General features: G+C 37.7%; 1 protein-coding gene across 1 annotated transcript in view; it reads left to right on the plus strand.

Annotated features, from left to right (window-relative positions):
* Positions 1–22,974, plus strand: part of CFTR (CF transmembrane conductance regulator) — a 201,451-nt gene that overhangs the window by 93,872 nt on the left and 84,605 nt on the right. The window contains exons 12-13 of the mRNA XM_065883990.1: positions 18,718–18,812; positions 21,312–21,398. Of these exons, the coding sequence (XP_065740062.1) occupies positions 18,718–18,812; positions 21,312–21,398 (182 nt within the window). The remainder of the gene's footprint in view (positions 1–18,717; positions 18,813–21,311; positions 21,399–22,974) is intronic.

Raw genomic sequence — 22,974 nt, forward strand, 5'->3', positions numbered from 1 at the left:
GTCATGAGATAATTTTTTGAGCAGTTTCTCCTTTCCCTATAAACTGTCATTCTAACACTTTTATGCTATGTTCTGATCTGTGTGTGGGTTTGTTTGTTTGTTTGTGGAATCTTCTGTTCCGTTCATCTGTCTGTTTATTCTCCATCAGAATCTACTTTTCAAATGACAGTAGGCTTACCATTTAACTTTATTTATTATTTAGGGTTAACGAGTGTGCTCTAGTGACATATCCCAGTATCTCAAGCTGGCCAGAGAGATAAGTTGGGGGCAGACTTGGTTAGGTTCCACGAGGTTAGGTTCGAACCTAACCTTCCTTTGTGAGGAAGTCACAAAGGTTCTCCCAGGCATGAAGCCACATCTCAGCTCAAAATCCAGCTCTTTCATTAAGTTGTCCTTGACATTGTAAGCTCCCGAATGCAGGGGATTAATCTTAACCATCTCTAAATTGCCTAAAATACTTGCTCACTGTTTGGAACATATGCCTATAATAATTTAAACTTGTCCTGGTTCCCAAAGCATAGAGCAAATTATAGCCCTGCCCTTGCCCTTGAGAAGCTCACAGTCTTTGAGGGTAAACAGACAATAAGAAAAGACATAAAAGCTCTTATAACACATAGGAACAGAAAAGTCATGACTAGTTGTCAAAGAAGTCATGGAAGACTTTATGGAGGATATTAAATTTTTATTGATTTTAAAGGAATTTGCCAGATAAAGAAGTAGAGGAAAGCCATTCTAGATAGAGGGACCGGCAGGTGCAAATAGTGAAAGATATGGTAAATTTTGAGAACAATAAAACTTCTGTGTGGCTAAGGGTCAAGACGTATTTGGAAGAGTGCTGGGAGGTGAGTCTGAAGAAGTGAGCTGGGAAAAGTTTTGTATGCCATCTTTCTATTTTTATTTTTTTAATTTATTTATTTTTTGGCTGCATGGGGTCTTCATTGCTGCGCACGGGCTTTCCCTCTAGTTGTGGCGGGCGGGGCCTACTCCTCGTCGTGGTGCGTGGTCTTCTTATTGTGGTGGCTTCTCCTGCTGCAGAGCACGGGCTCTAGGCGTGCGGTCCTCAGCAGTTGTGGCTCATGGGCTCCAGAGCGCAAGCTCAGCAGTTGTGGCGTAGGGGCTTAGTTGCTCCGTGGCATGTAGGATCTTCCTAGACTAGGGCTTAAACCCGTGTCCCCTGCATTGGCAGGCGGATTCTTAACCACTGCACCACCAAGGATGTGCCTGTGTGCCATCTTTTAAAGTTTGGATTTTATTCTGGAGTTCACAAGGATCCAATATACTTTTGGTTGTTTGTTTTATGATGTTTTGTTTCAAGCAGGGATGTGACGTGATCAGTTCGATTGAATGAATTTGAATTGTTCAAAGTAATGTGGATCATACGTTCTTTGGCCAAGCTATCCGCTACCAGCTGAGAAAAAATATGACTTCTCCTATATTTTAGGGTCATGGGATATGATGAGCATTCTCCATGAATCAGCTCTCATTATGTTATGTTAACAGGATTGAAGAGGATAAACCTTTGGAAAGTGAGACAACTTGATACTTAAGAACTCCATATCTTCCACATATGTTTTATTTATTTTTGATAAGAGAACTAGTAACCTAGTTCATAAGAAAAATATCAATAAACATCCCCTTTTACTTATGCAGAATTCACTTGCTTAGCACCATAATAGTGGATGATAGAGATCAAGCTGAATAAACACATGCATATATGTATGTATACCATACATATACGTGTAAGTAATATATATATATACACATATCTATGTACATATATAAAGATGTATAAAAATGCAATCTGTATGTGTATATATATGTATGTATATTCAAATGTATGTGTGTCTATACCCCAGTCACTATAATGAGTATTTTGGATAGCCGTTGTGATAACCTCTGGTTAGATATACTGTAGTTACCAAAGAAAATATTTTATACACCCTTAAAATATTATTGAGGAAAGTACTGCTAGCGGATAAAGTCTTTTTAAAATTTTTATTATTTAATTTTTAAAAACATTTTTATTGGCGTATAATTGCTTTACAATAGTGTGTTAGTTTCTCCTTTATAACAAAGTAAATCAGTTATACATATACATATATCCCCATATCTCCTCCCTCTTGTGTCTCCCTCCCTCCCACACTCCCTATTCCACCCTTACAGCTGGTCAAGAAGCACCGAGCTGATCTCCTGTGCTATGTGACTGCTTCCCACTAGCTATCTATTTTATATTTGGTAGTGTATATATGTCCATACATACACTACCGCTCTCTCACTTTGTCCCAGCTTACACGTTCCCCTCCCTGGGTCCTCAAGTCCATTCTCTAGTAGGTCTGAGTCTTTATTCCCGTCTTGCCCCTAGGTTCTTCATGACCTTTTTTTTTTTCTTTTTTAGATTCCATATATTTGTGTTAGCATACGGTATTTGTTTTTCTCTTTCTGACTTACTTCACTCCGTATGACAGACTCTAGGTCCATCCACCTCACTACAAATAACTCAATTTCATTTCCTTTTATGGCTGAGTAATATTCCATTGTATATATGCGCCACAACTTCTTTATCCATTCATCTGTTGATGGACACTTAGGTTGCTTCCATGTCCTGGCTATTGTAAATAGAGCTGCAATGAACATTGTGGTATATGACACTTTTTGAATTATGGTTTTCTCAGGGTCTATGCCCAGTAGTGGGATTGCTGGGTCATATGGTAGTTCTATTTGTAGTTTTTAAGGAACCTCCATACTGTTCTCCATAGTGACTGTATCAATTTACATTCCCAAAAACAGTGCAAGAGGGCTCCCTTTTCTCCACACCCTCTCCAGCATTTATTGTTTGTAGATTTTTTGAAGATGGCTATTCTGACTGGTGTGAGATGATATTGCATTGTAGTTCTGATTTGCATTCCTCTAATGATTAATGATGTTGAGCATTCCTTCATGTGTTTGTTGGCAATTGGTATATCTTCTTGGGAGAAATGTTGATTTAGGTCTTCTGCCCATTTTTGGATTGGGTTGTTTTTTTGATATTGAGCTACATGAGCTGCTTGTAAATTTTGGAGATTAATCCTTTGTCAGTTGCTTCCTTTGCAAATATTTTCTCCCATTCTGAGGGTTGTCTTTTCGTCTTGTTTGTGGTTTCCTTTGCTGTGCAAAAGCTTTGAAGTTTCATTAGGTTCCATTTGTTTATTTTTGTTTTTATTTCCATTTCTCTAGGAGGTGGGTCCAAAAGGATCTTGCTGTGATTTATGTCATAGACTGTACTGCCTATGTTTTCCTCTAAGAGTTTGATAGTATTTGGCCTTACATTTAGGTCTTTAATCCATTTTGAGTTTACTTTTGTGTATGGTGTTAGGGAGTGTTCTAATTTCATTCTTTTAGATGTAGCTGTCTAGTTTTCCCAGCACCACTTATTGAAGAGGCTGTCTCTTCTCCATTGTGTATTCTTGCCTCCTTTATGAAAGATAAGGAGACCATATGTGTGTGGGTTTATCTCTGGGCTTTCTATCCTATTCCATTAATCTATATTGCTGTTTTTGTGCCAGTACCATACTGTCTTGATTACTGTAGCTTTGTAGTATAGTCTGAAGTCAGGGAGCCTGATTCCTCCAGCTCCATTTTTCTTTCTCAAGATTGCTTTGGCTATTCGGGGTCTTTTATGTTTCTATACAAATTGTGAATTTTTTTGTTCTAGTTCTGTGAAAAATGCCTTTGGTAGTTTGATAGGGATTGCACTGAATCTGTAGATTGCTTTGGGTAGTATAGTCATTTTCACAATGTTGATTCTTCCAATCTAAGAACATGGTATATCTCTCCATCTGTTTGTATCATCTTTAATTTCTTTCATCAGTGTCTTATAATTTTCTGCATACAGGTCTTTTTTTCTCCTTAGGTAGGTTTATTCCTAGGTATTTTATTCTTTTTGTTGCAGTGGTAAATGGGAGTGTTTCCTTAATTTCTCTTTCAGATTTTTCATCATTAGTGTATAGGAATGCAAGAGATTTCTGTGCATTAATTTTGTATCCTGCTACTTTACCAAATTCATTGATTAGCTCTAGTAGTTTTCTGGTAGCATCTTTGGGATTCTCTATGTATAGTATCATGTCACCTGCAAACAGTGACAGCTTTACTTCTTTTCCAATTTGGATTCCTTTTCTTTCTTTTTCTTCTCTGATTGCTGTGGCTAAATGTTCCAAAACTATGGTGAATAATAGTGGTGAGAGTGGGCAACCTTGTCTTGTTCCTGATCATAGTGGAAATGGTTTCAGTTTTTCACCATCGAGGATGATGTTCGCTGTCGGTTTGTAATATATGGCCTTTATTATGTTGAGGTAAGTTCCCTCTAGGCCTACTTTCTGGAGGGTTTTTATCATAAATGAGTGTTGAATTTTGTCGAAAGCCTTCTCTGTATCTATTGAGATGATCATATGGCTTTTCTCCTTCAATTTGTTAATATGGTGTATCACATTGATTGATTTGCGTATATTTAAGAATCCTCGCATTCCTGCGATAAACCCCACTTGATCATGGTGTATGATCCTTTTAATGTGCTGTTGGATTCTCTTTGCTAGTATTTTGTTGAGGATTTTTTCATCTATGTTCATCAGTGATATTGGTCTGTAGTTTTCTCTTTTTGTGACATGTTTGTCTGGTTTTTGTATCAGGGTGATGGTGTCCTCGTAGAATGAGTTTGGGAGTGTTCGTCCCTCTGCTGTATTTTGGAAGAATTTGTGAAGGATAGGGGTTAGCTGTTCTCTAAATGTTTGATAGAATTCGCCTGTGAAGCCATCTGGTCCTGGGCTTTTGTTTGCTGGAAGATTTTTAATCAGAGTTTCAATTTCAGTGCTTGTGATTGGTCTGTTCATACTTTCTATTTCTTCCTGGTTCAGTCTCAGAAGGTTGTGCTCTTCTAAGAATTTGTCCATTTCTTCCAGGTTGTCCATTTTATTGGCATATAGTTGCTTGTAGTAATCTCTCGTGATCTTTTGTATTTCTGCAGTGTCAGTTGTTACTTCTCCTTTTTCATTTCTAATTCTATTGATTTGAGTCTTCTCCCTTTTTTTTTGATGAGCCTGCCTAATGGTTTATCAGTTTTGTTTATCTTCTCAAAGAACCAGCTTTTAGTTCTATTGATCTTTGCTACTGTTTTCTTCATTTCTTTTTCATCTATTTCTGATCTGATCTTTATGATTGCTTTCCTTCTGCTAACTTTGGGGGGTTTTTTTGTTCTTCTTTCTCTAATTGCTTTAGATAAAAGGTTAGGTTGTTTATTTGAGATGTTTCTTGTTTCTTAAGGTAGGATTGTATTGCTCTAAACTTCCCTCTTAGAACTGCTTTTGCTGCATCCCATAGGTTTTGGGTCGTCATGTTTTCATTGGCATTTTTTTCTAGGTATTTTTTGATTTCCTCTTTGATTTCTTCAGTGATCTCTTGGTTATTAACTAGTGTATTGTTTAGCCTCATGTGTTTGTATTTTTTACAGACTTTTTCCTGTAATTGATATGTAGTCTAATAGCGTTGTGGTCAGAAAAGATACTTGATACGATTTCAATTTCCTTAAATTTACCAAGGCTTGCTTTGTGACCCAAGATACGATCTATCCTGGAGAATGTTCCATGAGCACTTGAGAAGAAAGTGTATTCTGCTGTTTTTGGATGGATGGTCCTATAATTATCAATTAAGTCCATCTTGTTTAATGTATCATTTAAAGCTTGTGTTTCCTTTTTTATTTTCATTTTGGATGATCTGTCCACTGGTGAAAGTGGGGTGTTTAAGCCCCCTACTAAGATTGTGTTACTATCAATTTCCCCTTTTATGGCTGTTAGTATTTACCTTATGTATCGAGGTGCTCCTTTGTTGGGTGCATAAATATTTAAAATTGTTATATCTTCTTCTTGGATTGATCCCTTGATCATTATGTAGTGTCCTTCTTTGTCTCTTGTAATAGTCTTTGTTTTAAAGTCTATTTTGTCTGATATGAGATTTGCTACTCCAGCTTTCTTTTGATTTCCATTTGCATGGAATATCTTTTTCCATCCCCTCACTTTCAGTCTGTATGTGTCCCTAGGTCTGAAATGGGTCTCTTGTAGACGGCATATTTATGGTTCTTGTTTTTGTATCCATTCAGTCAGTCTGTGTCTTTTAGGTGGAGCATTTAATCCACTTACATTTAAGGTAATTATTGAAATGGCTATTCCTATTACCATTTTCTTAATTGTTTTGGGTTTCTTATTGTAGGTCTTTTCCTTCTCTTGTGTTTCCTGCCTAGAGAAGTTCCTTTAGCATTTGTTGTAAAGCTCATTTGGTGGTGCTGAATTCTCTTAACTTTTGCTTGTCTGTAAAGGTTTTAATTTCTCCGTCAAATCTGAATGAGATCCTTGCTGGGTAGAGTAATCTTCGCTGTAGGTTTTTCCCTTTCATCACTTTAAATATGTCCTGCCACTCCCTTCTGGCTTGCAGAGTTTCTGCTGAAAGATCTGCTGTTAGCCTTATGGGGATGTCCTTGTGTTTTATTTGTTGTTTTTCCCTTGCTGCTTTTAATATTTTTTCTTTGTATTTAATTTTTGATAGTGTGGTTAATATGTGTCTTGGCATGTTTCTCCTTGGATCTATCTGTATGGGAGTCTCTGTGCTTCCTGGACTTGATTAAGTATTTCCTTTCCCATATTAGGGAAGTTTTCAACTATAATCTCTTCAAATATTTTCTCAGTCCTTTTTTTTCTCTTCTTCTTCGGGGACCCCTATAATTCGAATGTTGGTGTGTTTAATATTTTAATAGTCCCAGAGGTCTCTGAGACTGTCCTCAATTCTTTTCTTTTCTTTTTTTTTTCTTTATTTGCTCTGCAGTAGTTATTTCCACTATTTTATCTTCCAGGTCACTTGTCTGTTTTTCTGCCTCAGTTATTCTGCTATTGATCCCTTCTAGAGAATTTTTAATTTCATTTATTGTGTTGTTCATGATTGTTTGTTTGCTCTTTAGTTCTAGGTCCTTGTTAAACGTTTCTTGTATTTTCACCATTCTCCTCTTCATTTGGTAGGTCTGGTGGGTTTTTACCTTGCTCCTTCAACTGCTGTGTTTCTGTCTTCTCATTTTGCTTAACTTACTGTGTATGGGGTCTCCTTTATGCAGGCTGCAGGTTCGTAGTTCCTGTTGTTTTTGGTGTGTGCCCCCAGTGACTAAGGTTGGTTCAGTGGGTTGTGTAGCCTTCCTGGTGAGGGGACTAGTGCCTGTGTTCTGGTGGATGAGGCTGGATCTTGTCTTTGTGGTGGGCAGGACCATGTCTGGTGGTGTGTTTTGGTGTGTCTGTGACCTTATTATGATTTTAGGCAGCCTCTCTGCTAATGGGTGGGGTTGTGTTCCTGTCTTGCTTGTTGTTTGGCATAGGGTGTCCAGCACTGTAGCTTGCTGGTCATTGAGTGGAGCTGGGTCTTGGTGTTGAGATGGAGATCTGTGGGAGATTTTCCCCGTTTGATATTACATGGAGTTGGGAGGTCTCTTGTGGACCAGTGTCTTGACCTTGGCTCTCTCACATCAGATGCACAGCCCTGACACCTGGCTGGAGAACCAAGAGCCTGTCATCCACATGGCTCAGAATGAAAGGGAGAATAAAAGAAAGAAAGATAAAGATAAAATAAATTAAAATTAAATAGTTATTAAAATAAAAAACAAAAAATAGTTATTAAAATTTTTTAAAGTAATTTAAAAGAAAGAAAGAAAGAAAAATGAATCCAAAAGACACATCCACCAATGATAACAAGCGCTGAAAACTATACTAAAAAAAAAATAAAGAAACGGACAGACAGAACTCTAGGGCAAATGGTAAAAGCAAAGCTATACGGGCAAAATCACACACAGAAGCATACACATACACACATACAAAAAGAGAAAAAGGGGAAATATATATATATATAGTTGCTCCCAAAGTCCACCTCCTCAATTTGGAATGATTCGTTGTCTATTCAGGCATTCCACAGATGCAGGGTACATCAAGTTGATTGTGGAGTTTAATCCGCTGATCCTGAGGCCCCCAGGATTGATTCCCCTTTGTCTTCTTTGTTCGCACAACTCCGGGAGTTCAGCTTCGGATTTGGCCCCGCCTCTGCGTTTAGGTCGCCTGAGGGCGTCTGTTCTTCGCTCAGACAGGACGGGGTTAAAGGAGCCGCTGATTCGGGGGCTCTGGCGCACTCAGGCCGGGAGGAGGGAGGGACATGGAGTGCGGAGCGAGCCTGCGGCAGCAGAGGCCACCGTGACGTTGCGCCAGCCTGAGGTGCGCCGTGTGTTCTCCCGGGAAAGTTGTCCCTGGATCACGGTACCCTGGCAGTGGTGGGCTGCACTGGCTCCCGGGAGGGGAGGTGTGGACAGTGACCTGTGCTTGCACACAGTCTCTTGGTGGCAGCAGCCTTAGCATCTCATGCCTGCTTCTGGGGTGTGCGCTGATAGTGGCAGCTCGCGCCTGTCTCTGGAGCTCCTTTAAGCGGCGCTCTTAATCCCCTCTCCTCATGCACCAGGAAACAGAGAGGCAAGAAAAAGTCTCTTGTCTCTTCGGCAGCTCCAGACTTTTCCCGGACTCCCTCCCGGCTAGCCGTGGCGCACTAGCCCCCTTCAGGCTGTGTTCACGCAGCCAACCCCAGTCCTCTCCCTGGGATTTGACCTCCGAAGCCAGAGCCTCAGCTCCCAGACCCCGCCCGCCCCGGCGGGTGAGTAGACGAGCCTCTCAGGCTGGTGAGTGCTGGTCGTCCCAATCCTCTGTGCGGGAATCTCTCCGCTTTGCCCTCCGCACCCCTGTTGGTGTGCTCTCCTCCGTGGCTCCAAAGCTTCCCCCACTCCGCCGCCTGCAGTCTCCACCTGCGAAGGGGCTTCCTAGTGTGTGGGAACCTCTCCTCCTTCACAGCTCCCTCCCACTGGTGCAGGTCCCGTCCCTATTCTTTTGTCTCTGTTTTTTCTTTTGCCCTACACAGGTACGTGGGGAGTTTCTTGCGTTTTGGGAGGTCTGAGGTCTTCTGCCAGCGTTCAGTAGGTATTCTGTAGGAGTTGTGCCACATGTGGATGTATTTCTGATGTATTTGTGGGGAGGAAGGTGATCTCCATGTCTTACTCCTCCGCCATCTTGAAACTCCTCTGCTAGCGGATAAAATCTTATCTAACACTTAAAACATCTTCAGTTCCCTAAAAAAGAAACAAATGAACAAAACCCTTAAATTTCATACCAGTTTAGATCTTTTTCAAGTAATTTTGAAGATCTCTTCTCTTAAGCTAAATTTAGCCCAAACCCCAGTTTTTTAAGTTTGGCTAATGAATGTCTGTAAAAATCCATTAAAATTTTAGGAAATAGATGTAAGCCCTTTTAATAGCACTCTTCTTCCACTCAAACTTTTTCATTTTCTTTCTTTTCTTTTCTTTTTTAAAAAATAGTTTCTTAGCTTCTTCTTAAGTCATAGTTTGGAGTTTCTAATGAGAATGTCTGACTAAACATGTTATCTATGCTTGGTAAAAGATAAAATTTGTTTAGATATGATTTCTAGTTAAGTTGAAAAACACATACTTTGAGAGGTAAAATCTCCTGAGTATAAATTGTTTAAAATCTAGAATACACTGAAAGAGTGAGCACTTCATATAAAAATCTATAGAACATGGCTGTACTCAGAGGGAAATTTATAGTTTTAAATGCCTTTATTGTTAAGAAGCAAGCCTAAAAATACACAAAATTTGTATTTTTCTTGAGAATTTTAAAAAAGCAACCAAATAATAAGAAGTTAAAAGAGGGAGCAAGTAAGGATAAAAATTTAATGAAGTAGGAAGCCAACAGATAAACAAAAGATATAATAATTCCTCAAAGCCAGTTCTTTGAAAAGACCAGTAAAATAGTTAAATCTATCCTTGTCTTTAGTAAGGAAGACTTAAAATATTAGGAATGATGAAGAAGCTTAAGCAAAAATATGGACAAGATTAAAACTATTATTAAAAATTAGTGCAAATCTGTTGAAAAGTTAAAAACCTAGAGGAACTGGATGATTTACTAGCAAAATACAAATGTTCAAAATTGAAGAAAGAAGCATAAAAAAACTTGAATAGACAGATTACCATTGTAAAGTTGGTTCAATGTCGGTTAATAAAAATTAAAAGGCACTATCACTAGATAATTTCATAGCTGGGTTCTATTTTACCTTTAATAACATAACTTCCAATATTATTTAAACCATACCAAATCATAGAAAAAAATGAAAAACTCTTCATTTTCTAAAGCCAGGATAGTATTTGTATCAAAATATGAAAAAATATATAAAAAAAGAAAACTGTAATAAATCATACTTATGAATATAGATATTTAAATAAAATGCTATCAAATAAAATATTACTAAATAGAATTCAGTATGGTATAAAAAATAAAATATCAGGCAAGATTCATGAATAGGAATACAAGGGTGCTTCAATATAAACAATCTATAAATACAATATAATGTTACATTGAAGGAAGAAAACCATAAAATAGGGTCAGTAGATGCTAAAAGGGTCTTACATAAATTCAGCAGTTATTTCTAATAAAATTCAAAGTAAGAGAAAACTTCATTAAAGAGCTTTGTACATTTTTTAAACAAACAATCCAAAGTAAGCATTATTTTATTTTTATTTATTTAAAATTTATTTATTTATTTATTTTTGGCTGTGTTGGATCGTCGTTGCTGCATGTGGGCTTTCTCCAGTTGCCGTGACCGGAGGCTACTCTTCGTTGTGGTGCACGGGCTTCTCATTGCGGTGGCTTCTCTTATTGTGGAGCACGGGCTCTAGGCGCACAGACTTCAGTAGTTGTGGCTCGTGGGCTCTAGTGCACAGGCTCAGTAGTTGTGGCGCACGGTCTTAGTTGCTCCGTGGCATGTGGGTTCTTCCTGGACCAGGGCTCGAACCCGTGTCCCCTGCATTGGCAGGCGGATTCTTAACCACTGTGTCACCAGGGAAGTCCTAGCATTATTTTAAATGGTGAAAGGTTAATGCCATTTGTCTTAAAATAAGAATAATATTACATGTTCGTGAAAAAATTGTTCACCTAAAAAAACCCCAAGTGATTCTAGCAAAGGCAAACGGAGAGCAAAACCCTGCCAGAATTAATAAGGGACTAGGATAAGATGGCTGAATAGTAGATGAGCATACAAAAATAATCAGCTTTTCTGTACACTGGCAACAACAATCTAGAAGTGGAAATAAAAAGCTATTCAGGGGCTTCCCTGGTGGCGCAGTGGTTGAGAGTCCACCTGCCGATGCAGGGGACACGGGTTTGTGCCCCGGTCTGGGAAGATCCCACATGCCGCGGAGCGGCTAGTTCCGTGAGCCATGGCCTCTGAGCCTGCGCGTCCGGAGCCTGTGCTCCGCAACGGGAGAGGCTACAACAGTGAGAGGTCCACATACCGAAAAAAAAAAAAGCTATTCAATTCACAATAGTAGAAAACCATAAAATACTTAAGGATAAATGTAACAGGAAATTTACAGGACATATATGAAGAAGATTGCAGTCTTATCGAAAGATCTAAAACAACTGAATTAATGAAAAGATATGATTTAGCATCTTAAGATGCGAATCACATCCAAACTTATGTATACATTTAATAAAATCACAATACATCTGAATGAGATTGTTTTTGGAATTTTATTAAACTGAACTTAAATTTCATGTGGGAGGAAATATAAAAAGTAGTTAGGAGTATACATTTTGTAGACAAACTGCCTTGGTTTCAATTCGGGCTCTATTGTTTATTGGCTGTGTTATCTTTGGAATGATATTAACCTTTTCTAACTTTCAATTTTCTCATATTTATAATGGGGATAGAGTTGTGATGAGTATTAAAGAAGTTAATACTTGTAAAATGCTCAAAATAGTACCTGGTGCATAGTAAGCACTCAATATCCATTAGCTATTATTAGTATTATTATTTCTATTATTGTTGTTGTTAATGTTATTATATAGAAGACTGAGCAAAAAGAGACAAAAATTTATGAAGAAGAATTGTGCTTTGTCAGGTATTAAATCATACTTAAAGCCATTAAAAAAACCTAAACACCAAAAACTCAGCAGAATATTAGTGTAGGAGTAGAGAATGGATCAGAGGAACCAAACGGAGAACCCAGAAATAGATCTTTGGAAATATGAGACTATGATAGATGATATATAAATTGAGTGGAAACATCATTTAATAAATTAGGTCTACTATCCAACTAAAAGAAAATAAGACTACATTCTTATCTCACACCATGTATAAACATAAATCATACCTTGAATAAATTCTTTAATTTAAAAAGAGTAATAAACATTTTACAAGAAAATTTAGGATACTATCTGTATAACCTGAAAGTGCAGTAGTATTTTTTAACCAATATACTAATTGCAGGTAGATATATTGACTAAATGAAAAATTTAAATTTTGCATATGACAGATGGTACATACATAGTGAAAATAGAAACAGGGAAAATGTTTTAAAAATATTAAAGAAAGTTGTTAATATCTATACCTTACAATGAAAAATGAATTAATAAGAAAATGACAAAAATCTCGTAAAAACAGGCATTTCACAGAAGACAAAACCCACGTTACCAATAAATATTTAAAATTTCACCATTATTAAGGAAACTGCAAATTAAAATGACAAGTTAGCAAAAATTAAAATGTGATGGTACGTATTGTTGGTGATGATGTGAAGAAAAGTAACAGTTCCATCAAATCTTGATGATGGAACTGTTACTTTTTTTTTTTTTTTTTTTGCGGTACGCGGGCCTCTCACTGTTGTGGCCTCTCCCGCTGCGGAGCACAGGCTCCAGACGCGCAGGCTCAGCGGCCATGGCCCGCAGGCCCAGCTGCTCCGCGGCATGTGGGATCTTCCCAAACCAGGGCACGAACCCGTGTTCCCTGCATCGGCAGGCGGACTCTCAACCACTGCGCCACCAGGGAAAAGCCCCACTTTTAAAAAAAATTTTATTTATTTATTTATTTTTGGCTGCGTTGGGTTTTCGTTGCTGCGCGTGGGCTTTCTCCAGTTGCGGTGAGCGGGGGCTACTCTTTGTTGAGGTGCACGAGCTTCTCACTGCTGTGGCTTCTCGTTGCAGAGCACGAGCTCTAGGTGCGTGGGCTTTAATAGTTGTGGCTCGCGATCAGTAGAGCGCAGGCTCAGTAGTTGTGGCGGACAGGCTTAGTTGCTCCGCGGTATGTGGGATCTTCCTGGACCAGTGCCTGAACCTGTGTCCCCTGCCTTGGCAGATGGATTCTCAACCACTGTGCCGTCAGGGAAGCCCTGGAACGGTTACTTTTAAAAGTTGTTTTGTAAAGGATTCTGGCAGCAGTAACTTTTAAAAAGAAAAGACACGTACCTATGACCATGCTGTCTCATTCATGAGAATATATCTTATAGAAATAAAATCACAAAAGCTCAATGATTTATGTACAATGGTGTTATCAGTAGACTTTTTTTTTTTTGGTAGCAAATGCCAGTGAAGATCACAGAGCATCTGACAGAGCTATGTTTTGTGTTTTTTTTAATTTATTTTTTATTTTTGGCTGCACTGGGTCTCTGTTACTGCACCCAAGCTTTTCTCTAGTTGAGGCGAGCGGGGGCTACTCTTTGCTGCGGTGCACTGGCTTCTCATTGCGGTGGCCTCCCTTGTTGCCACCAGTTCAGTAGTTGTGCCAGTTTCAGTAGTTGTGGCGCACGGACTTAGTTGTTCCATGGCATGTGCGATCTTCCCGGACAAGGGCTTGAACCCGTGTCCCCTGCATTGGCAGACGGATTCTTAACCACTGCGCCCCCAGGGAAGCCTGGAGCTATGTATTTTGAAATTCAAAATCTTACACTTCCAGTCCAGTCTAGTCCAGACTGCAAATAAATGTGGACCAGTGAATTCAAGCACAGAGCTTCCTGAAAGGAGCTTGCATCAAGCTGCTTTCTTATTATAGAATTCTGATGTTGACTCATCAAGGTTACTCTGGTGTTGATTGCTAAAATATTTATTTGTTTAACTAGGTGTTCTTCATTCAGTAGTACCTCAGTCAATTAGCAGAAAGTGTGGGGAGTTAAAAGTAGTCGTCTTATTTGTTTGTACTGCTGAAACATATTCTAGTGGAAATTTCTAATCAAATAATACAGAATCATCCCCAAAACATGAAAAAGTTTCTCAGAAAAAAGAAAGTAGGTGTTCCCTACCCTCCTTGATTCTTTTATAATGAGAAGATAATAAGATGAATAAAAATATCATAGCACAATTTACCATGGCTAAAATGTTAAATAAAATTAACTAACCATCTCTAGAGAGGTAGCATTTGGAAGGTATCTAGATCTTGTCTGGGAATATGGTGTCACCCTTAAGAACCTTGATTTTTAGTTTCAAAACGTGACTACATACATAGCAACCTCAACAAAAGTACATTTGGTAAAGGCACGCGAACTTGGGACTTGAATGCACGGCTTCCAATTCTAAGTCTGATTCTTTTCCGATACATTATCCCTTGTACGTTTCTTACAATCATATGCTAATAAAGGCTATATTTTCAGGCCTTAATAAGAATCTGCTTTTCCTTTAATATGAGAATGGCGCAGAGTATTACATCAGGTAAGCATTCCACTCAAGGCCAAATGGAAATGAATGATGTACACAGATTGTTGGTAAATAGATCATTCTAAAATTGCAGATCACCTAAGTTTGAGTGTGCATTATGGACCAAGCTCTTTATATGAAGTTACTTCAAATTTTTGCAACTGTTAAAGGAAGGTACTATTACCCTCATTTACAGAGGGAGAACTGAAGGCCAGAATAGACTTGCCCAAAGCTACTTATCCAGTTATTAGCGGAAACAGAGCTACAAAATAAGTCACTGTGCTCTCTGGTCAATGTTGCCATTCATGTTCTTTATTTTATTTTAAACTTTATTTTAGAATTAAAAATATTCCACTTGGATTGGCACATTTCATTTCATTGATTTATATTTATTGAATTGCTTTGTATATGACATATTCTTAATTCTTATACTGAGCACCCTTTATAGAAGATGGACTATAATTGCACCTAGCTTAGGGTTAGAATTAGGTTACAAAGCTGTTAAGTAACTGAGATTTCACAATAAGCCTGCAGAGCAGGGTTCAAATCCTGGGCCCCATGCCATGCAGTTCAGTATTCCAGCTTTGTTACTTATTGAACCATCACCATTAGCATAGTTTACATGACATCCCAACAGCTCTCTAAATGGACACTGCAAACATAATTCAGATTTCAGCTCACCAGTGACTTGGGAGCAGAGACACTTAGATTCAGTTCATCATGGCATTTTCCCAGGGTGCACCCAACCTGGAAATTCTCCCAAGTATGAGGGGAAATTTCACACTGAGAAATCCCATTCCATCTAAGGCAGGCCAAAGAAGATGACCAGTCACTTACCAGGCATCATGCCAGGCAGGCCTGGGGCACCCCAGGGATGCAGGTGTGGCTCACTGACTGAATGTGCTGAACAGACCAGGCACGGGGCAGAGTACATTATCATAGGAGCTCAAAATTAATAGCGTTCTGAAACTATAAATGAAACAGAGTAGCTCGTGGTTCTAATTGAAATAGATTAACTTGGTACCAGGAAACCATCTAAGCAATTCCTTCCTTGAATCCCTCATTTTCTTAATGTATTTTCTCCTTTCCCTGGACCAGTTCCAGGTCAGGATTTGAGGAGTGATACTCAAAGGAATGGCTATTTCTGGTCTTTTTTGGAGGAAATTGATGGTTTTCCATTCAGTCTGAACATGTAAAGTCTTAGCTCACTTGAGGATCTTCCAATTTCTTTCTCTAATATTACATTTCAGCCTACTCATATGGGAAGGAAGAAAGAGAATTTTTTTTTTCCTTCTCCCTCCTATTTCCTTGGCTTGTTTAAAGGATGAATATTGCAGGCTCCTGTGAGAGAAATTTGGCTAAAACAGCCTCTTATTTATTCTGTCTTAAGAAAAGAAAATTATTGAAATAAATTGCATTTGTATTCTTTGGACATTTACATTCACTAGGGATATTTGCTAAAGTGTCAATTATAGTTCCTTGTCTTCTATCATTTCCTATCTTTCCCTTCACTTTTCTTGTCTCTTTATGCTGCCAGTATCTTCCTGCTTTTTCCTACAGATGTCTACTTCTTCTGACAATTATTCCTTTTCCCAGTTTCTTTCTTTTTCTATGCTGTACACCTTTCTTATTTTCTTATATGCGCCTGTTTCTTTGTCACTTAATGTTTGTTTACCTTTCCTTCATCCATTCTCTCCTTTTTTCTTCCTTCATTCCACAAATCTTTGTTAAACTCTTGCACTGGGCTAGGATTCTACACCCTCCAAATCTATAAGCCCCTAAATGTAACAGTATTATTAGCGTACCATCAAAATAACTACTGATATTTCTAAATTTAAAAAAAAATAGAAATTTTAACTGATTTAACTGATAGTGTATTGAATTCAAATTTGAAAAAGAAAAACTCCAATAATTCCAGCAACCTCTGGTTTTTTAAGATCGTGTCAGAGGGCTTCCCTGGTGGCACAGTGGTTGAGAATCCGCCTGCCAGGGCCGGGGACAGGGGTTCAAGCCCTGGTCCGGGAAGATCCCACGTACCGAGGAGCAATTAAGCCCGTGTGCCACAACTACTGAAGCCTGCACACCTAGAGCCCGTGCTCCACAACAAGAGAAGCCACTGCAGTGAGAAGCCCACACACCCCAACAAGCAGTATCCCCCACTCGCTGCAACTAGAGAGAGCCCACACACAGCAACGAAGACCCAACGCAGCCAAAAAAAAAAAAGATTGTGTTAGAAAATGTGCCTCCTTTACAAAATCCTGCTCAATCTATTCATATAAGAGAAATTATTCTTTCTTTTCCTCTAAAAGATTTAATTTTTTAAAAGGGGGATGGGATATGGGGAAGGAAAATATGGCTCAGCAGAGAAGAAATACACATGTGAGCCATTTTACTAATTGCTCTAAATTGAGTACAGAGCTTGTGCTGCATAGAGCTGCTCACTAAAGGCTTAAAGGCTGAGGTGCTCCTGGACATGCTCCCTTAGCAAGACTGAGATTTAAGACCTCGGGTGTGGAATTTAGCTGTAGTCCTTGTTATTTGGATGGAATCCTGGTTATGTGGCCTGGTCCATGAGTTGAACAAAAAAATTCAGTCCAGTGGAAAGAAATGAAGCACTTTGTTTCACGTGTCTCATAACTACAGAAGGTCCTCCTCATCACAGTGCTCTATGGGTCTCAATGACCTCTCTGTGTTGTATTTCTCCAGTGCCTGAGTAGCTAGCTCCACTGGGTCCTGCTGTATCTCCTCCAACATGTCAGCATTTTTTAAGTCACATTTTTTATCCTTTTTGGTCCCCTTAGCTCAGGATTATTGACAGCAACCATTCCTTGGGGGCAGTGGCTGGCATGGTTCTAAGCCTACAGGAGCTGCCAACTAGCTTTTAATACAAATGATCATGTACTAATTTACCAGCTTTGTGAGTTTACAGTTTTGTGTATGAAGTTCTATTTGACTTTCATATGGTGGATAACAAAAACAATTGGACAATATAAGTAACCATTTTGACAATTTAAATACAGGTAATGTTCATGTCAGTTCAAGGAGAGCGGATGTACTGCTTCTAGATTGTGAAAGCAAAAGGAGGAATAGAGTGGAAGAGTATTTTTAATAGAGGGAGACAGAAGAAGGTGGTAACAAAAGAAAAGAGAAGATGTATGGGGTTGAGAAAAGAAAAGGCAAAGAACTTGTTTTCAATTAAAGAGAGAATCCTATCCATCTAACTCGTCACATTCTCAAGTCTCAGGGCAAACCTCACCTATTCCAGAAAGCATTATAGCATTTTCTACTTACTTTACAATACTTCTATATTCTGAACAATTAATTTGCCAATTAATTGCATATTGTTTTATTATCTTAAAATGGTTAATTGATTCTTTGGGATGTTTTTTAGCTTTCTCCAGGATTATGGCTTATTTTCCAAGTTAGACTTACAATGACTGCAATGTGAGGACTGTTTCTTATAAATTATAATCTTTCACAATGTCTAGCATGGTTGTTGCCACAGAGTTCATTAACTGGAGAAGGGATGACAGGACACATGTGGCAGGGAGGTGACAGGAGAGACAGAGCGGATGGGGAGAGGACATAAGAATGAGGTGGGAGGATGGATGAGGGAGAAGGCTGCGTTGTTTGGGTGGGTAGGTGAGATAAGTGTGGAAAAGAGATGCCTTGTACCCCTGGTCACTGAATATGCTTAGATACTGCAGGGAGCTGTAAATGGTATTCTTTTAGTTTCTCTTATTAGGAGGTTTATTCATCTTTGGGGATTTCCTTTTAAAGGAGTGAATTTAAATTGAAAGGAAGTGTACTTTAGCACATTAATAGCACTTGGGTTTGTAAAATGGTCAATGGATGATATACACACATTTTTACGTATCATAAATATGCATATGCTTTACTTTCTGATATTTTCCAATTCTTATTTAATTATCCTAAATAACATTTGAAAAATTAAAGAAAGTTTTCTTTATAAAATTTCAACAATGTTTTGAGCAATTGAAATGCATTTAAAGTAACTGAGATGCGGTGTTCACAATTTCTGCTGTGGTTAAAGCAGAAGTCTGATATACGATTGCATTTGAAGGAAAATGTACCTTTCAAATTCAGATCCAACATACTGACAATTCCTCTCTATTTTTGATAATAGGACATCTCCAAATTTGCAGAGAAAGACAACATAGTTCTTGGAGATGGTGGAATCACATTGAGTGGAGGTCAGCAAGCAAGAATTTCTTTAGCAAGGTGAATATCTGATTATTGGTCCAGTGAGCATTTGTTGTAAATATCATGCATGTAAAAAATTATAGATGATTCTCTATTTCTTCATATTCTGTTTCTGGAATTGAAAAATACCCAGGATCTTATAGGTAGCAGGTTAAGAATAACCTTTAAGAATTATAGTTAATGATATAGTGTTCATGTCTGATAAAGCTGATGGCTTTTTAAAAATGCATACCCTTATGTTGGTGTGTGTGTTTGTTTGCCTGATGATATGATTTACTACAAATGGAAAACCCGGGCACTCTGCCTAGCCCAGGAAAGAGAAGATGTAAATTTTTATTTAGTCCTTCATACAGTTCCTTGCTCACCCCATCCCAAAATGTACACACCTGCTCTAGGCTTCTGTTTATGCTACTTGGTTTAGATAAACATAAATTTTCAAAGTTTTCAACATAACTAATTAATCTCATGACAGAGATAGCAGGGCAAATGATGTCACTTAGCTTAAAGTCTGTAATCTTTAAAGAAAAATAAATAGGACAAGCACATCTAATATAGTGGGGGCTATGGTGATCCCTTGGTGGAGACATTCTTGGCCTAAGCATTTTGAAGTGTCAAAGGGAAGTATATATATATATATATATATGTATAGTTAATTTGTGTCAAGAAGAAACCTTTGCGGTTAAATTGTAACTCTCAGTTTAAAAAATTATTGGTGATGTGGTGTGGCAAATGTTACTCCAGTTTTATTTGAACAAGATTCTTCTTACTGTGTTGCCGAAGTTGTTAGCAAGAAATCACCTTGACTTATTGATATTTTGGCTTCTTTCCCTTACTTTCTTGTGCTTTCAAAAGCTGGGACAGGAAACTAACTCACTGAGCACCTACAGTTGCCTAGTACTATTCTGGGTTGGGTGTGCATGAGTACATGTGTAATTTTACTTAATCCCCATATCACTCTGCCAAAAAAGTATTGTTCTCCCCAACTTATAGAAGAGACAATGAGATAAATGAGGAGGTTAGATCTTAACTTGCCAAAATCCACACTGGGAAATTCTACAATTTGAACCAGGTCGTCTTGACTCTACGTTAAACCACACCTTGATCTTGGGATTACAATGTCAAGTAATAAATCAATAGATATGGATAATTCACAGACAAAATAATATTTTCTAAATAACTGAAAGTTGATTAATCTGTGAGCCAAAGTAAGACTTGTCTTAAACATTTCATTTCAAATTTAGGTAGGATATGCTCTATGGCTTCAGGCATTCAGAATAGAATTGAGTTTGTATTTACCAGTTGAAGATGCAGTTTTATTATAAAATGCACACAGTTTGAAGCATTAAAGAAAATAATTGTTTATTGCTATTCTGATCTGAATGTGTCATGTGTTGTCCATTTGGGGATGATGAATATGTTATTTCTGATCTCTTGAGAAACTGTGGTCATAGATGTGTAGTTAGAGAGAAGAGCTGAGTAAGGGAAGAAAGCCCTCGAGGGTACATTTAGATGGGGGACTTTTATCTAGTTCTTATGTGTTATCTTCAAAAATAAGTTACACTGCAAAGGTTCTTCTAGATTTTACTTTGACTTTTTGTCATTTCTGTTTTTTAATTATTATTATTATTACTTGTCTTAGTTACCTGCTGACTAAACACAGTTTCCTTTTTTACAGAATTATACGTAAACACTGAATGCTATGTGACTGGCACAGGTATAGGGTACTAACAACCACAGCTGAAAAAATTTAAATATTATGAAGAAATTGCCTCACTTCCGTTCATATGGGACCATATCTTCATCTTATTACTGTCCTAAGATCAACTTAATGAAGATTTTACTTGCTCATAAAATTTTATTTTTTAACTTAGAAAATAGTAAAATTTTCTAAAATTTTATAATATAAAATAATATGGGTATACATTTTCATTGCAAATTTTTCATCCTTCACTTGTGTGGCATTTTTATGAGTATGGTCCAGAAACTAAGACTATAAGGAGCAAAGAGCAATGTCAATCATACAGCCATAACAACACTGCTATCAATTTGTTGGTAACAGTCAACACTGAAAAAATATTTAAAAAATAATTTCACGTAAGTGCTGCAATTTAATTGCTGTCTCTGACATTTTACAGGTTTGAAACAGTCTATTCTTCTTTGTTTCCCACCAAAATGCAAGACCTTTGAGGGCAGAACTTGTGTAATTTTTACGATTGTATTCCCAGCGTGTGGCATAGTGCTTGGCTGTAAATAGATACAACTGTTAAAAGGTTTTCTTTTTCTTTTTTGAGGTAATATTTAAAATTGTATGTATGGTGTGATTCAGTTTGTTACTTTTGTAACTTCAAGTGTATGTCACTTATATTTAGCAAAACCACTTCAGCAGTTTTTGGAGTATTGTGAAAAGCCATACAAATCACATATGACTTATCTTTTTGTTCTTCACTTAAAATAATCCATACCAAAAGACATGGGAAATATTGAAGGAATCTAATTTCATTTCCATTTTCTTTTTAGAGCAGTATACAGAGATGCTGATTTGTACCTATTAGACTCTCCCTTTGGATACCTAGATGTGTTAACAGAGAAAGAAATATTTGAAAGGTATGTTCTTTGAATAACTTATCCATGCTAAAAGACAAGAAGGAACAACTATACCACCATAGGCTGCATATTACTGCTTGAGAAATATGTCCACCATTGTGACTCAGAACGGCAGAATGTAATGTAGCCACTTACTCAAATCTGATCTTCCCTCTATGGTCAACATTAAAGATCACATCCACTTTTCTATCCACCTTATGCTGAACCAATTTTTCCCATTATTACTTTAGCAATCACTAATTAGGTAGGTTTTTATAGTATTATTGTCTTGTGACATAGCTTATATTATTTTAATTGATTATTATACTTAAACTTTTTATTCACGTCTTTCGTGTTAGTATTTTATTTTATCTCCTCCTTAGGTAGTAAACTTCTTAAGGAACCAAAGAAACTGAAGGTTTTAATGTTTTAATATAGGTGAATGCTCAGACTATTCATCTACCTCAATACCTCCTTCAGAACCTTCTCCTCAGTCACGCAAAGCTCAGGGTATACATTTCATTGGAGCTCCCATTAGGGCTCAACGTATGTGAAGTTCCTACCAGGAACAGTTAGTTATATAACTTGATTTTAAGGTTTCAAAATGATTTCATAGACTGTAAAGTAGTTTATTAAGAGAATTATCATGATTCATTTTAATCAATAAGGATGTAGATTGTGTGTGTATAAAACGGCCATATTTTTCCTAGAAGCACCTTTCCTAGAATTTAGCAAAATTTAATACCTATGATACTATTTTTATAATCCTGTAACTATAAGTACCTTCTTACCAATATAAACTTTGCTAGTTATGTTAGTATGTTAGAGTATAGACTAGAATGATGCCTCTTTCTATCAATATATAATATAAAATGTTTTAATGCCAAAAAGAAATTGGTTTCAGATGGTTCTAGTCAGGATTTACTTCTAGACTTAGAGGGAAGTTTTGTTGGAGGACAGTCAAATGTATTATCCAATTCTCAGGTTTGTTATTGTGTTTTTTGTTTTTTGTGTTTTTTTTTTGTGGTACGCGGGCCTCTCACTGTTGTGGCCTCTCCCATTGCGGAGCACAGGCTCCGGATGCGCAGGCTCAGCGACCACGGCTCACGGGCCCAGCCTCTCCGCAGCATGTGGGATCTTCCCAGACCGGGGCACGAACCCGCGTCCCCTGCATTGGCAGGCGGACTCTCAACCACTGCGCCACCAGGGAAGCCCTGTTGTTGTGTTTTTAACAAATAAAATTAGTCTTAATATAAGCTCTTGAGGACAAAATTGGTGGTCAACTTAAAATATAAAAGGAAATGAGTAGAAAGTTTAAAGAACAAGAAAGCTCTGACATTTTAGAAGACATGTAGAAATATAAACCCTAAGGAATCTTAAAGGTCATCTAACGATTCCCTTATTTTCTAGATGAATCAGCCATGACCCAGAGGGTAACCAGTTCATTCAAAGTCAAATGTTTATTTAATATCAGATATTTAATTTCATTCTAGGTCTGTTAACACTCAACTTTATAATGTAGCATACTATAATAATTCAGTAATACAGTATTTCATGTCATCATAATTCAAGAGTGCAAATTAGTTACTATTGAATA

The sequence above is a fragment of the Phocoena phocoena genome, chromosome 9, assembly GCF_963924675.1.
Source record: "Phocoena phocoena chromosome 9, mPhoPho1.1, whole genome shotgun sequence".
Classification (NCBI taxonomy): Eukaryota; Metazoa; Chordata; class Mammalia; order Artiodactyla; family Phocoenidae; genus Phocoena; species Phocoena phocoena.